This window comes from Schistocerca americana, chromosome 3, assembly GCF_021461395.2.
Source record: "Schistocerca americana isolate TAMUIC-IGC-003095 chromosome 3, iqSchAmer2.1, whole genome shotgun sequence".
In the NCBI taxonomy this organism is placed as follows: domain Eukaryota; kingdom Metazoa; phylum Arthropoda; class Insecta; order Orthoptera; family Acrididae; genus Schistocerca; species Schistocerca americana.
In genome coordinates this window covers 891,578,757-891,591,753 of record NC_060121.1, presented here as the reverse complement: position 1 = coordinate 891,591,753, position 12,997 = coordinate 891,578,757, and the positions used below count along the sequence as shown (strand labels likewise).

The 12,997-nt window shown below is 45.3% G+C and overlaps 1 protein-coding gene across 2 annotated transcripts in view; it reads left to right on the top strand.

Annotated features, from left to right (window-relative positions):
• LOC124605356 (proton-coupled amino acid transporter-like protein pathetic) overlaps window positions 1–12,997 on the top strand; it is a 431,929-nt gene that overhangs the window by 339,663 nt on the left and 79,269 nt on the right. For both annotated transcript variants that reach the window (XM_047136981.1, XM_047136982.1), the window contains exon 4: window positions 2,218–2,368. In XM_047136981.1, the coding sequence (XP_046992937.1) occupies window positions 2,218–2,368 (151 nt within the window). The remainder of the gene's footprint in view (window positions 1–2,217; window positions 2,369–12,997) is intronic.

The following is a 12,997-nucleotide window of genomic DNA, read 5'->3' as shown; positions in this document are numbered from 1 at the left end:
TGAAATTTATCGTATGTCCCACATACACATTCTCACTCTCTCTCACTTACTCCCATATCAATATCAGACACAAATAATAATTTTGTTTGATTTTTATATTACGAAAACGAAAAATATTAAAGTTATAATATGAAAATCTCAAGTAATTATTTCTACACACTGACAGTTCTGTTTATGTTTTCAAATTGTACCAACAGATAAATCTCCGAAACTATGATAGTTACAATGTTGAAATTTTTATACAATCTTCTACTGAATAACAAAAACTAGTACACCTACTTTGAAAATTATTGAATGATATTTAATATCGTTTATTTAGGTTCATATGTGGTATGAATATACTGTCGCTCGAAGTGACACAGGAGCCATTCTCATGCTGCAGTAGCAGCAGGTACACATGACTCATTGGTAGGACACAACTTACAGTTTCTTTCACAGCCTCTGCCTCCGACACTGCGGCTTGTATCGCGCAGTAGCTCCCGACGTCACGAGGTGTACCAGTTTCTTGGCTCTTCATAAACATTAATCTGGTCTATGCTACGTCACGTAGCGGCACTTCTGCGCAATATCGTGTAGGGCCGCCACGAGCCCGCAGAAGTGCTGCAGTACAACGTGGCATGGACTATACTAATGTCTGAAGTAATCCTGGAGGCAGCTGACACCATGAATCCTGCAGGGCTGTACGTAAATCCGCAAGAGTACGAAGGAGTGGAGATCTCTTCTGAACAGCACGTTGCAACGCATCCCAGATATGCTCAATAACGTTCTGGACGGGTGGGGTGTAGCATTGTCCTGCTGGAATTGCCCAAATTCGTCGGTAAACACAATGGACATAATTGGATGCAGGTGATCAGACAGGGTGCTTATGCGCGTGTCACTTGTCAGAATCGTATCTAGATGTGTCAGGGGTCCCATATCACTCCAACTACAGACGTCCCACACCATTAGAAAGCCTCCACCAGCTTGAACAGTTCCCTGGTGACATGCAGGGTCCATGGATTCATGAGGTTATCTCCATACCCGCACACGTTTATCCGCTCGATAAAATTAGAAACGAGACTCGTCCGACAAGGCAACAAGTTTCCAGTCATCAGCAATCCAATGTCGCTGTTGACGGGCCCAGTCGAGGTGTAAAGCTTTGTGTCGTGCAGTCACCAAGGGTACAACAGTGGGCCGTCGGCTCCGAAAGCCCATATCGTTTCGTTGAATAGTTCGCACGCTGATATTTGTTCATGTCGTAGCACTGAAATCTGCAGCAATTTGCGGAAGGGTAGTGTGGTGTCATCACCAGACACCACACTTGCTAGGTGGTAGCTTTAAATCGGCCGCGGTCCATTAGTACATGTCGGACCCGCGTGTCGCCACTGTGTGATCGCAGACCGAGCGCCACCACAAGGCAGGTCTCGAGATACGGACTAGCACTCGCCCCAGTTGTACGGACGACTTTGCTAGCGACTACACGGACGAAGCATTGCTCATTAGCCGAGCCAATAGAATAGCCTTCAGCTAAGTCCATGGCTACGACCTAGCAAGGCGCCATTAGTAACATTGCATGTATCTATGGAGTCTCACTTATATCGTCAACAGCGATGTACCAAGGATGGATTAAAGTTAAGTATTAGAGAAGCTACGTACTTTTCTTTATAGCATTCATTACGTATCCTGTTACAGACCTCTCTCCTGCCTGCCAAACGCGTGCCTCTCGGCTACTTCCGTGGCGTGGCTGTCTTGCTACGCCACAACAGGTAGCACTTCTGTCAGGTTGAACGATTCTCGTCAGGCGTCGTTGGTCCCGTTCCTGCAGAATCTTTTTCCGGCCGCAGCGATATCGGATGTTTATGTTTTACCGGATTCCTGATATTCACGGCACAATCTTGAAATTGTCGTAAGGGAAAATCTCCACTTCATCGCTACCTCGAAGATGCTGTGTCCCATCGCTCGTACGCCGCCTGTAACACCACGCTCAAACTCACTTAAATCTTGATAACCTGCCATTGTAGTAGCAGTAGCCGATCTAACAACTAGGTCAAACACTTGTTGTCTTATACAGGCGTTGCCGAGCGCAGCGCCCTATTCTGCCTGCTTACATATCTCTATATTTGAATACGTATGCCTATACTATTTTCTTTGGCGCTTCAGTGTGTATAGTCAGATGCGTAAGTGAGGAGACGGTTACGTGATGTGTGTGTGTAACGTGCGAGCCCGTGTGTTTTGCAGCGACGGCGGCGCGTTGATGCACCTGCTGAAGGGCAGCCTGGGCACGGGCATTCTGGCGATGCCGATGGCCTTCCGCAACTCGGGACTCGCCTTCGGCGCCGTCGCCACGCTGGTTATCGGTTTCGTCTGCACCCACTGCGTCGGCATGCTGGTGAGTGCACTACACTTAACCTGGCACTGCTAACTACAACTCAAAGTGCTGTACATCAAGTTCTAATTATTGCGTGTATGAAAACCTCTCGTAAAAGATCGGGGACCATCCTCATCACTAGATTACCTGGGGTCTTGTTTTTATTGCGAAATCCCTTTATCAACATCTTTCCTGCCACATGAAATCCCTACCTACGGCTACGTCTGTAATGGGAACAGCGCTGCAACCTCAGTGCAGTTCAGAAGAGAGCATTGTGTCCTCAATGGTGATCGGGACCATGCGCTTTGTGTGCCCCTTTCACAGCGAGGATGTGCCTCGAATCTTAATCACAAAATTACACTGTGTGCGAGGTGTCGCTTTACAGTGAAAAGCACGAGACGCACGAGCAGTTCTCCGTCGAATCCATGTCCTCCACAGCGAGTCATTCGAACCTTCGGCCGGCATGATGAGAAGCAAAACATTGAAGAACGTCCAAATACTGGTCGCCAACAGCCGCTTCGTCACCTGACGACGGCTATTACAAATTATTGACGTATTGTTGCATATAATTTCGGGCGTATAGACGCAAAAATTTCACTGCACGCCGCAATTTTATGGAACAATCATTGCGCCGCGAAGACATGAAGAGGCATATTGACCTATTTATTGCCTGTCCGCTTATGACACGCCATCGCGGGCCGACGTTTTTTTAAAGATTTTTCTGGTATTTCGCCACCACGAGTGGCTGTCATTAGGAAACGCTCGCCCTCCATATCTGGTGTCGGAGTGCACCATATGTCGTGGATAACCGCACTCCACTCTCCCACTAGCAATGGAGGCGGCGCGTTTGACAGCTCCAGTCACTCATGATGGCGAAACATCAGAAAAATCATTAAATAAACGTCGCACCACAATCCCGAGTCAGAAACCGACAGGCATTACGTAAACAAATGGCCAGGAAAGCCTCAACAATTTTCTACAAATTATTGCTTTTGGATACAACGAAAAGAATATATCACAACGGCTCTACCGAACCATGTCCACTAGATTAATTTGACTTCGTTCAAAAAATGGTTCAAATGGCTCTGAGCACTATGGGACTGTGGTCATAAGTCCCCTAGAACTTACAACTACTTAAACCTAACTAACCTAAGGACATCACACACATCCATGCCCGAGGCAGGATTCGAACCTGCGACCGTTGCGGTCGTGCGGTTCCAGACCGTAGCGCCTTTAACCGCTCGGCCACTCCGGCCGGCCAATTTGACTTCGTGGCGCCCATTGTGATAGAAAACACACTATCCGATCAAACTTATCCGGAAAGTTGTTAGTGGACATTAATATGCTATAAGTACACCCTACGCCTTTATGACGGCTAGAGTTCTGCTGGGGATGCTTTCAATGACTGAATGTCTGTGGAGGAATTACAGCTCATTCTTCCTCAAGAACCGAAAGCAGAGAAGTTGGTGGTGATTTATTTATTTAGTCTTCATAATTACAGCCTGTTACCCAAAAAGCTAAAATGGGCAGTGCAAACCACATTTCCCTGGATAGTGAAAAAATGAAATGATCGTATGGCATTGTTGGCCTACAAGTGCAAGTCTCATTTCAGTCTGCGCCACATTGAGCGACTTGCGTGCCGGTGATGAGTATGAAATGATGATGACAACACAACACCCAGTCCACGAGCGGAGAAAACCTCCAACCCGGTCGGGAATCGAACCCCGGCCCACTGCAGGGGAGGCAAGCAGGCGGACTCCTGCAATAGTAATAACTTATGTATTAATTAGTTATTTCTGTGTCTTAATTTTAAAAAAAAACAAATGATTCTACTACTACGAAACTACATTAAAATCCTAAACCACTTACCCAGCTGCTAATCTATTACAAACGCTACAGAATTTGTTCTCTGTGTATGCATTTATTTTGGTACATTTAACTTGTAAATGGCCGTATCCACTACCAGATCGGCCCTCACGGTATCCCGGTCAACAGCCATAGTCTGCTGGATTCCTTTGGCGTCGGGCATCGCGTCAGCAGCTTTTCCACTGTGTAGCGAGTAATTCTACACATCACTGTTACTTCTTAAAGTCCACACCTCCATGATCGCTTGCACCAACGCAGTGTAGGTTCTTGGGACAGTATTTCACTCGGCGGTCGCAGACCTCTGTTATCTTCTTCCATAGACAGAGTATGTTGTCTTGTTTGGATGGCAGCATGATTACTCACGACTGAATGCCTCGTGAAGTCTCCATTGGCCTTCCTGGTCACTGGGACTGCAGTCCAAGATGCACCAGGTCGACTCACCCCCTAGTGCTGCGTTGGGATTCAATATCCTTAATACGTGACGCTCATTACCCGCTGCATCTTCATAGAGCGTGCAGTCCCACACTGTGTGTTCTGGTGTGCCCACACTGCCACAGGCTCAGCTGTCATTCGTCTGATTTTGTGTAGGGCCATGGCCAGCCAAGTAACGTATGAAACCCCTTGATGGGTTAAGATATCTCGTTTTTAACCTCTCCCTGATGTTAGCGAGAAATTCGTACGTTCTACTAGCCGTGCCTGAAGTGTCCCACTCATCTTTCCACAGTTGTAATAGGACACCTTCTATTGCATTTTTCGAATTGGCCTCAGTTCGAAGCACCCTTCGTCCTTCCATTTGATTGCCTCTCTCTAACCAGTAAACGGCCCCTCTTTACTTAATTTCCAAGTCCAGTGAGCATAGTCCTAAAATTACTATGACAGCATCATTCGGGGTATGTAGTAGGCGCCCAGTAAAATTAGTAGCACGCTTAGTTGAACTCTTCTCACTACTGAGGCTCGCTTCACTAGCTGCGATCTATGAGCCCAAAGGCTATCACCATATCCTGCGACTGATGCTAACATACACACATAAAAAACGGTTTTGCATCACCTCGGTCCCGAGAGTTCCGGAACTCGTACAGAAAATTGGAATAGAGATCAACATAAACATCATTTCCACCCTTTTTATTGCTCATGAAAACTGCACATTGCATGTTGTACCACCATACAGTGAGACCTTCCGAGGTTGTGATCCAGATTTTTGTACACACAGGTACCTCCAATACCCAGTAGCACGTCCTCTTGCATTGATGCATGCTTGTATTCATCGTAGCATATTATCCAAAAATTCATCAAGACACTGTTGGTCCTCTTTGTCCCCCTCCTCAACGGGGATTCAGCTTAGATCCCACAGAGTGGTTGATGTGTCACGTCGTCCATAAACAGCCCTTTTCAATCTACCCCAGGCAATTCCGATAGGGTTCATGTCTGGAGAACATGCTGGCCACTCAAGTCCAGCGATGTCGTTACCCTGAAGGAAGTCATTCACAAGATGTCCACTGTTACTGTCTTCGTTATTTTCTTTCCTGAGCATGTTAAAGAAACATGTCGTCCGTGGCAATCATCTCCCAGGCAGTTATACAGCGCTTCTGGGCTCCCTAAACCCCTAAAGCGACCGATGAAAGACGGCCTATATAGTTTACCGAAACCGCCAGCAATATCAGTCATCACCTGTTGCTAGCGAAATCGCCTTATTAATTGCGTCTTCAGTTGACTTACTGGTGAGGGCTCGTGTCGTGGAGCAGTCTGTGATCTTGTAATCTTTGGCATAATAGTTTTTCTTATATCTTGCCGATAACGTTCAAAAGACAAATTGGTTTGTAGGATTTGGGTATCATTCGATCCTTATCTTGCCCTTTACTAATTGTTACCACTTCTGCGTTTTCCACAGTGCGAGGACCCTCCATTACAAGAGACACTCATTGTACATATCGAACAAATATCTACACTACTGGACATTAAAATTGCTACATAACGAAGATGTCGTGCTACAGACGCGAAATTTAACCGACAGGAAGAAGATGCTGCAAATGATTAGCTTTTCAGAGCACTCACATAAGGTTGGCGCCAGTGGCAACACCTACAACGTGCTGACATGAGGAAAGTTTCCAATCGATTTCTCATACACAAACAGCAGTTGACAGGAGTTGCCTGGTGAGACGTTATTGTGATGCATCGTGTAAGGAGGAGAAATGCTTACCATTACGTTTCCGACTTTGATAAAGGTCGGATTGTAGCCTATCGCGATTGCAGTTTATCGTATCGCGACATTGATGCTCGCCTTGGTCGAGATCCAATGACTGTTAGCAGAATATGGAATCGGTAGGCTCAGGAGGGTAATATGGAACACCGTGCTGGATCCCAACGGCCACGTATCACTAGCAGTCGAGATGACAGGCATCTTATCCGCATGGCTGTAACGGATCGGGCAGCCACGTCTCGATCCCTGAGTCAAAAGTTGGGGAAGTTTACAAGACAACAACCATCTGCACCAACAGTTCGACGACGTTTGCAGCAATAGGGACTATCAGCTCGGAGACCATGGCTGCAGTTACCCTCGACGCTGCATCACAGACAGGAGCACCTGCGATGGTGTACTCAACGACGAACCTGGGTGCACGAATGGCAAAACGTCATTTTTTCGTATGAATTCATGTTCTGTTTACAGCATCATGATGGTCAAATCCGTATTTGGCTACATCGCGGTGAACGCACATTGGAAGCGCGTGTTCGTCATCGCCATACTGGCGTATCACCCGGCGTGATGGTATGGGGTGCCATTGGTTACACGTCTCGGTCACCTCTTGTTCGCATTGACGGCATTTTGAACAGTGACCGTTATATTTCAGATGTGTTACGATCCGTTGCTCTAGCCATCATTCGACCCCTGCGAAACCCTACATTTCACCAGGATAATGCACGACCGCATGTTGCAGGTCCTGAACGGGCCTTCCTAGATACAGAAAATGTTCGACTGCTGCCCTGGCCAGCACATTCTCCAGATCTCTCACCAGCTGAAAAACGTCTGGTCAATGGTGGCCGAGCAACTGGCTCGTCGCAATACGCCAGTCACTACTCTTGATGAACTGTGGTATCGCGTTGAAGCTTCATGGGCAGCTGTACCTGTACACGCCATCCAAGCTCTGTATGACTCAATGCCCAGGCGTATCAAGGCCGTTATTACGGCCAGAGGTGATTGTTCTGGGTACTGATTTCTCAGGATCTATGAGCCAAAATGGCGTGAAAATGTAATGATATGTCAGTTCTAGTATAATATATTTGTCCAATGAATACCCATTTATCATCTGCATTTCTTCTTGGTGTAGCAATTTTAATGGCCAGTAGTGTATGTAATTGGTCACATAAGGTTTCGGCAGGTATCCCGTCCGGCCCTGGAGATTTTTCTTTTTCTCTTTCAAAATTATTTGCTTTATTGCTTCATGTGCGAAAGGATACATAAGTTTGTTGTTTCTATATTCTTCCTGTAACATTCTGCGTAACAGATACTGATCATCCGTCAGGCCTTCTTCTCCATTGTGAGGAGGTTGTGTTTGGATTAGCAGGGCAACTGACTGTTGCCAACTTTCTGTTACCGTGGCATCAACACTTTTGTACGAGGATAAGACTGTTGGTGATCGTATTTTCTTGCAGACTATTTTATATGGTACATGCCAGGAATCAGTTTTTAACTTAGCCCACACAAACTGCTTCCATAGTTCAATCTTTGTTTTCCACAAGACTTCCTTAAAACGTCGTTCAAAATACCTAGTGGTACCGCACCCTGAGGAATTCGGCCAAGTTGGCATTCTAACTCATTCCAAAGGTAATCCATTGCGTTGAAGACAGGATTCTGGGCAGACCAGTCCACTTCAGAATTGTTATTGTTCACGAACCGTTGGGCCACAGATACTGGTTGATGACAGGGTGCACGGTCAAGCTGATACAGTCGTCATCTCCGAGCTGTTCCTCTACTGTACGCGGTACACAATGCCGAAAAATGACTTCGTATCCTACCACGTTTATCGTTTTCTTATGCGCAATAAAAAGACCACTCTCTAACTACGAAAACCACCCCATACTTTAATATCGCCTCCTCTGCACTTCAATGCTCGCGTTCCACATAGTGACAGGTAACGTTCTCCAAGCATTCGCCAAAACCGAACCGTTCCATCATCTTGTCGCTGTGTATAATATGCCTGATCACTCCAAAACACTTGTTTCCAGTCTTCCACTGTCCAGTGGCGTGGCTTTTTACACCACCTCCAACGTTTCTTACAAGGGAACCTCCCCATCGCTTCCCACCCCCCCCCCCTCCCCCCACCCACCCCTCAGGTTTAGTTATAAGTGAGCACAGTGGATAGTCCTTGAAAAACTGAACACAGATCAATTGAGAAAACAGGAAGGAGTTGTGTGAAACTATGAAAAAAATAAGCAAAATATACAAACTGAGTAGTCCATGGGCAAGATCGGCAAAATCAAGGAGAGAGTGAGCTCAGGAGCGCCGTGGTCCCGTGGTTAGCGTGAGCAGTTGCGGAACGAGAGGTCCTTGTTTCAAGTCTTCCCTCGAGTGAAAAGTTTAATTTTTTATTTTCAAAGTTCAGGCACTCACACATAATCAACTTCGCTCTCCAAAATTCCATGACATGTTCAGATTTGCTTGGACATATGCAGGATTTGACGGTCTACACACTGAAAAATTTGAAAACGTTAAAAACATGTTTTGACAGAGCACAGGGAAAACTGTGCGACTGTGAAACTGTTGCATTCATTTGTTACAGTTTATGTGACAAACTCTTATGTTTTCATCACTTTTTTGGGAGTGATTATCACATCCACAAGGAAACCAAAATCGGGCAAGGTAGAAGAATCTTTTTACCCATTCGCCAAGTGTACAAGTTAGGTGGCTCGACAACATATTCCTGTCATGTGACGCACATGCCGTCACCAGTGTCATATAGAATGTATCAGACGTGTTTTCCTGTGGAGGAATCGGTTGACCTATGACCATGCGATCAAATGTTTTCGGTTCCCATTAGAGAGGCATGTCCTTTCGTCTACTAATCGCACGGTTTTGCGGTATGGTCGCAAAACACAGACACTAAACTTATTACAGTGAACAGAGACGTCAATGAACGAACGGACAGATCATAACTTTGCGAAAATAAAGAAACTAATCTTTTCACTGGAGGGAAGTCTTGAACCAAGGGCTTCTCGTTCCGCAGCTGCTCATGCTAACCACGGGACCGCGGCGTTCCTGAGCTCAGACTGTCCTTGATGATGCCTATCATGCGCATGGACTACTCAGTTTGTATATTTTGCTTATTTTTTTCATAGTTCCACACAACTTCTTCCTGTTTTCTCGATTGATCTGTGCTCAGTTTTTCAAGGCCTTTCCCTTGTTAGCACTAACTACAAAAATGTGGCCGGCCGCTGTGGCCGAGCGGTTCTATGCGCTTCCGTCCGGAACCGCGCTGCTACTGCGGTCGCAGGTTCGAGTCCTGCCTCGGGCATGGGTGTGTGTGATGTCCTAAGGTTAGTTAGGTTTAAGTAGTTATAAGTTCTAGGGGACTGATGGCCTTAGATGTTAAGTGCCATAGTGCTCAGAGCCATTTGAACCATTTTTGAACACTAATGTGTGCTGGTCCATTGCTCTCCAGTCGTTTTGAGTCTTTGTACACAGTTGCTGTGCTGGCTGGACTGCTGGTGACAGTTTGGAACTCACGGGTAATTCCTTCCACTGATTTCATGCGACTGTTTACAACCGCCTTGCGCAATGCTCGACGGTCCCTCTCCATCAGTACATGCCCGTTCTTGGTTTAGCCGTGTTTTCCCATTCTCGCTTCCACTTCACAATCACATCAACAGCAGTGTGTTTGGGCAGATTTAAAAGAGTTGAAACGTCCCTGATCGTTTTCACGTGACTTCCAGTGACTACTCCACTTTGGAAGTCACTGAGATCTCCTGAGAGACTCAGTCAGCTCTTACTGTGCCTCTACTTACAGCACAGTACTCCCTGCCTCCTTTTGTACTGGCGAGTCCGCTTCTTGTGGCATGTAGCGGTCACTTTCACTGGCTGTCGGATACTGCTGATGACACGCCTCCCTTACTTCTATACTGTGATGCACGAAATAACGGACTGTGGGAACACCTCGTTACCCCAGAATGCAGTACTGGTGCGACGCCTGATGCGCGTCGCTGTGCAGTATAGAGGTGATCAGGTACCGATGCGCAACTCGACGATTCGCAACGAAGTAGCGCCGTCTCAGAAACCCCCATCAACCACTGTATGAACTCAGGAAGGCCGCCATCGGAGCAGAAACATCTCGACTACCCTGTGGACACCTTTCTGAGGAGGCTCAAACGTGTTACACTCCATGAATTGTTGCCCAGTTGCACTCTTTGATTTTACAGAAGCGCAAAATAGTGTGTTCTCTAACAGACTGCCATCATTTTTCGTCTACATTATAACCACTTCTTCTGGACAAGTGATTTCTTCCATACGTGAATTTTTAATTAAACGTCTAAGTTGAAAATTACATTTAACTATAATCACTAGATCCATGAGTAGTATTAGAGACCAAGCTGTTCATCCTTATGAACGTCAAACCATTATGCTACTTAGTAGGCTATACTGGGCACAATGTAGGCATACATCCGACTCATGAATACGTTGCTTGTTAAGGTGACTCCTTCCACTCTTTGCTTTGCTTTACATGTCGTGCCACGCGTTATCGATCATACATCTGCTCTACTTACCCCTTCCACAACTTCCCGTCGAATGAACTGCTTATCCATTCGGTGCTGTTCATCCTAGCTGTGCTCTCCCGGATGTTACCACGCCACCTGATTCTGGGTATTCCTCTCGTTCCATCTACTGTCTTGCCGAATGTTATTTTAGGTAGTCTATTCTCCGTCATTACTGCTATTATGACCTACCCAGTTCTACCTTCTCTTCTTTAACACTTCGGTGATGATGCGGTGTTCTACAGCTATTGTCAATCTTCATCATTTGTTTTGTTTTTCTTATCCTCCATTCCGTGTTTTTCTCATCACGTAAGGATCCAAAAATATTTCTTAGTATATTTCCTTCCGATAATAACAGTTTTTCTTCATTATTTTTCTCTAAATATTAATGCTTCACTGCTGTATAATTTTACAGGTATAATAGTAAACTGATACAAGTTAATGTTGAAGCTAATACAAAGTGATCTTTTCCTTAAGATAACGATAAATGTAAAAAGCGTTTTATTTCGCTGTAGCTGGAGTGGTATCTACTGCTACATCATTTCTATTGTTGTGACTAAAAAGGCTTCTTAAGCACTTCAATAGGTCAACTGTCGTGAATGTGAATCCATCTACAGTCAAAGGCGCGTCACTACTTGGATAAGATTTGTCCAAGTGAACCACTCAACATATAAAAGCTAATTAACAAGGTTTTAAGACAGCGACTTCCAATCAAACTACGTGGTTACCGTTTGCCGCCTCCATACGACTAGATTCATGATTCCCATATGGGGTAACGGTAACACCATCAGCTGTTTTTACTGGTCTTGTTGTTGCATACATCACCTTCAGTGCCATCTGTGCCTTCGGCTGATCACGTAGACGTCGGGAATCGTCAGCGTACTTTCGTTAGAATGTCGAAAAAACATCGGCGTCCGCAAAACTTCTTATCGTCAGTGGTACATGTGGCAGCAGTGTATCAACTCAGCTGCTCGTGGTTTCTTGTCGGCATTTCTTGTTTTGAAACCGAAATTGTATCTGGGTACCCTCAGGGCACGGTTAGTGGCATTTTGCTTTATAAATAAGCTGTTTATATGCAGATGATGCAGTCGTTTAGCATCTCGTGAGGTCAGAAGATGATCAATGCCACTTATAAGATGATTTACATGAGAGATCTGAGTGGTAAGAGAAGTGACAATCGATCCTCAAATATAAAAAGTCGGACATGTGCGAGAATGACGTGCACTCTGAAGGATCCACACTAAGTTAATTCTGTATATAGATAATAATAATAAAAATAATGATAATAGCTTCTCTTGGCTCAGGCTCAATGGTTCGCTGCAAGTATTTCTATTGGACGCCACTTCGGTGACTTGCGTGTCCTTGACCTATCCCAGTTATCCAACAGGGAAAACGGGATCTACAGTTTAACGAGCGATCCGAACCACATGTTGTTTCTGGAGATTTCTCACATCGTTGAAAGCTGAAGCCTAGGTTAAAACGAAGACTGAAAAATCCGTGACCCCATCGCGAATCAATCCAGCGAACTCTCAGTTTCAAGACCGCTAAGACCACCAGGCCCGCCACGTATGTGGACAGTTGATGTATAGGTCTTAATGAGTGAGTTTGCAAGCATCAAAAGATGTGGCATTTATGCCTGATATTTTATTGGCGTTGACTTACGACATTAAATTTTTCACACCTTCAACCGACCGTAAACAATATTTTACGCAAATATCAACTTGATACGTCTGCCTATTCCTGGGAAAACGACATCTTAACGGATGGACAGACGGGGAACAAATGAAAAAAAAAGTGATATAATTACAGATTAACAATTTTAGGATTTTTTCCCTGTGCTTGCATGGTGAAACCTTGTTGCGTGACAAATTTTATGATTCTACGCCAACGGGACGTACCCTATAGATTTTCATGAGACAGTGGGCAAGTATCGAAATACGTGACATAAATGGCAATATTTTTGATGGCATTGACCAACATGCTCAAATTTTTCAGACCACCGATTGATCATAGACCTCTGCATGTGACGTAAACGTCACCATT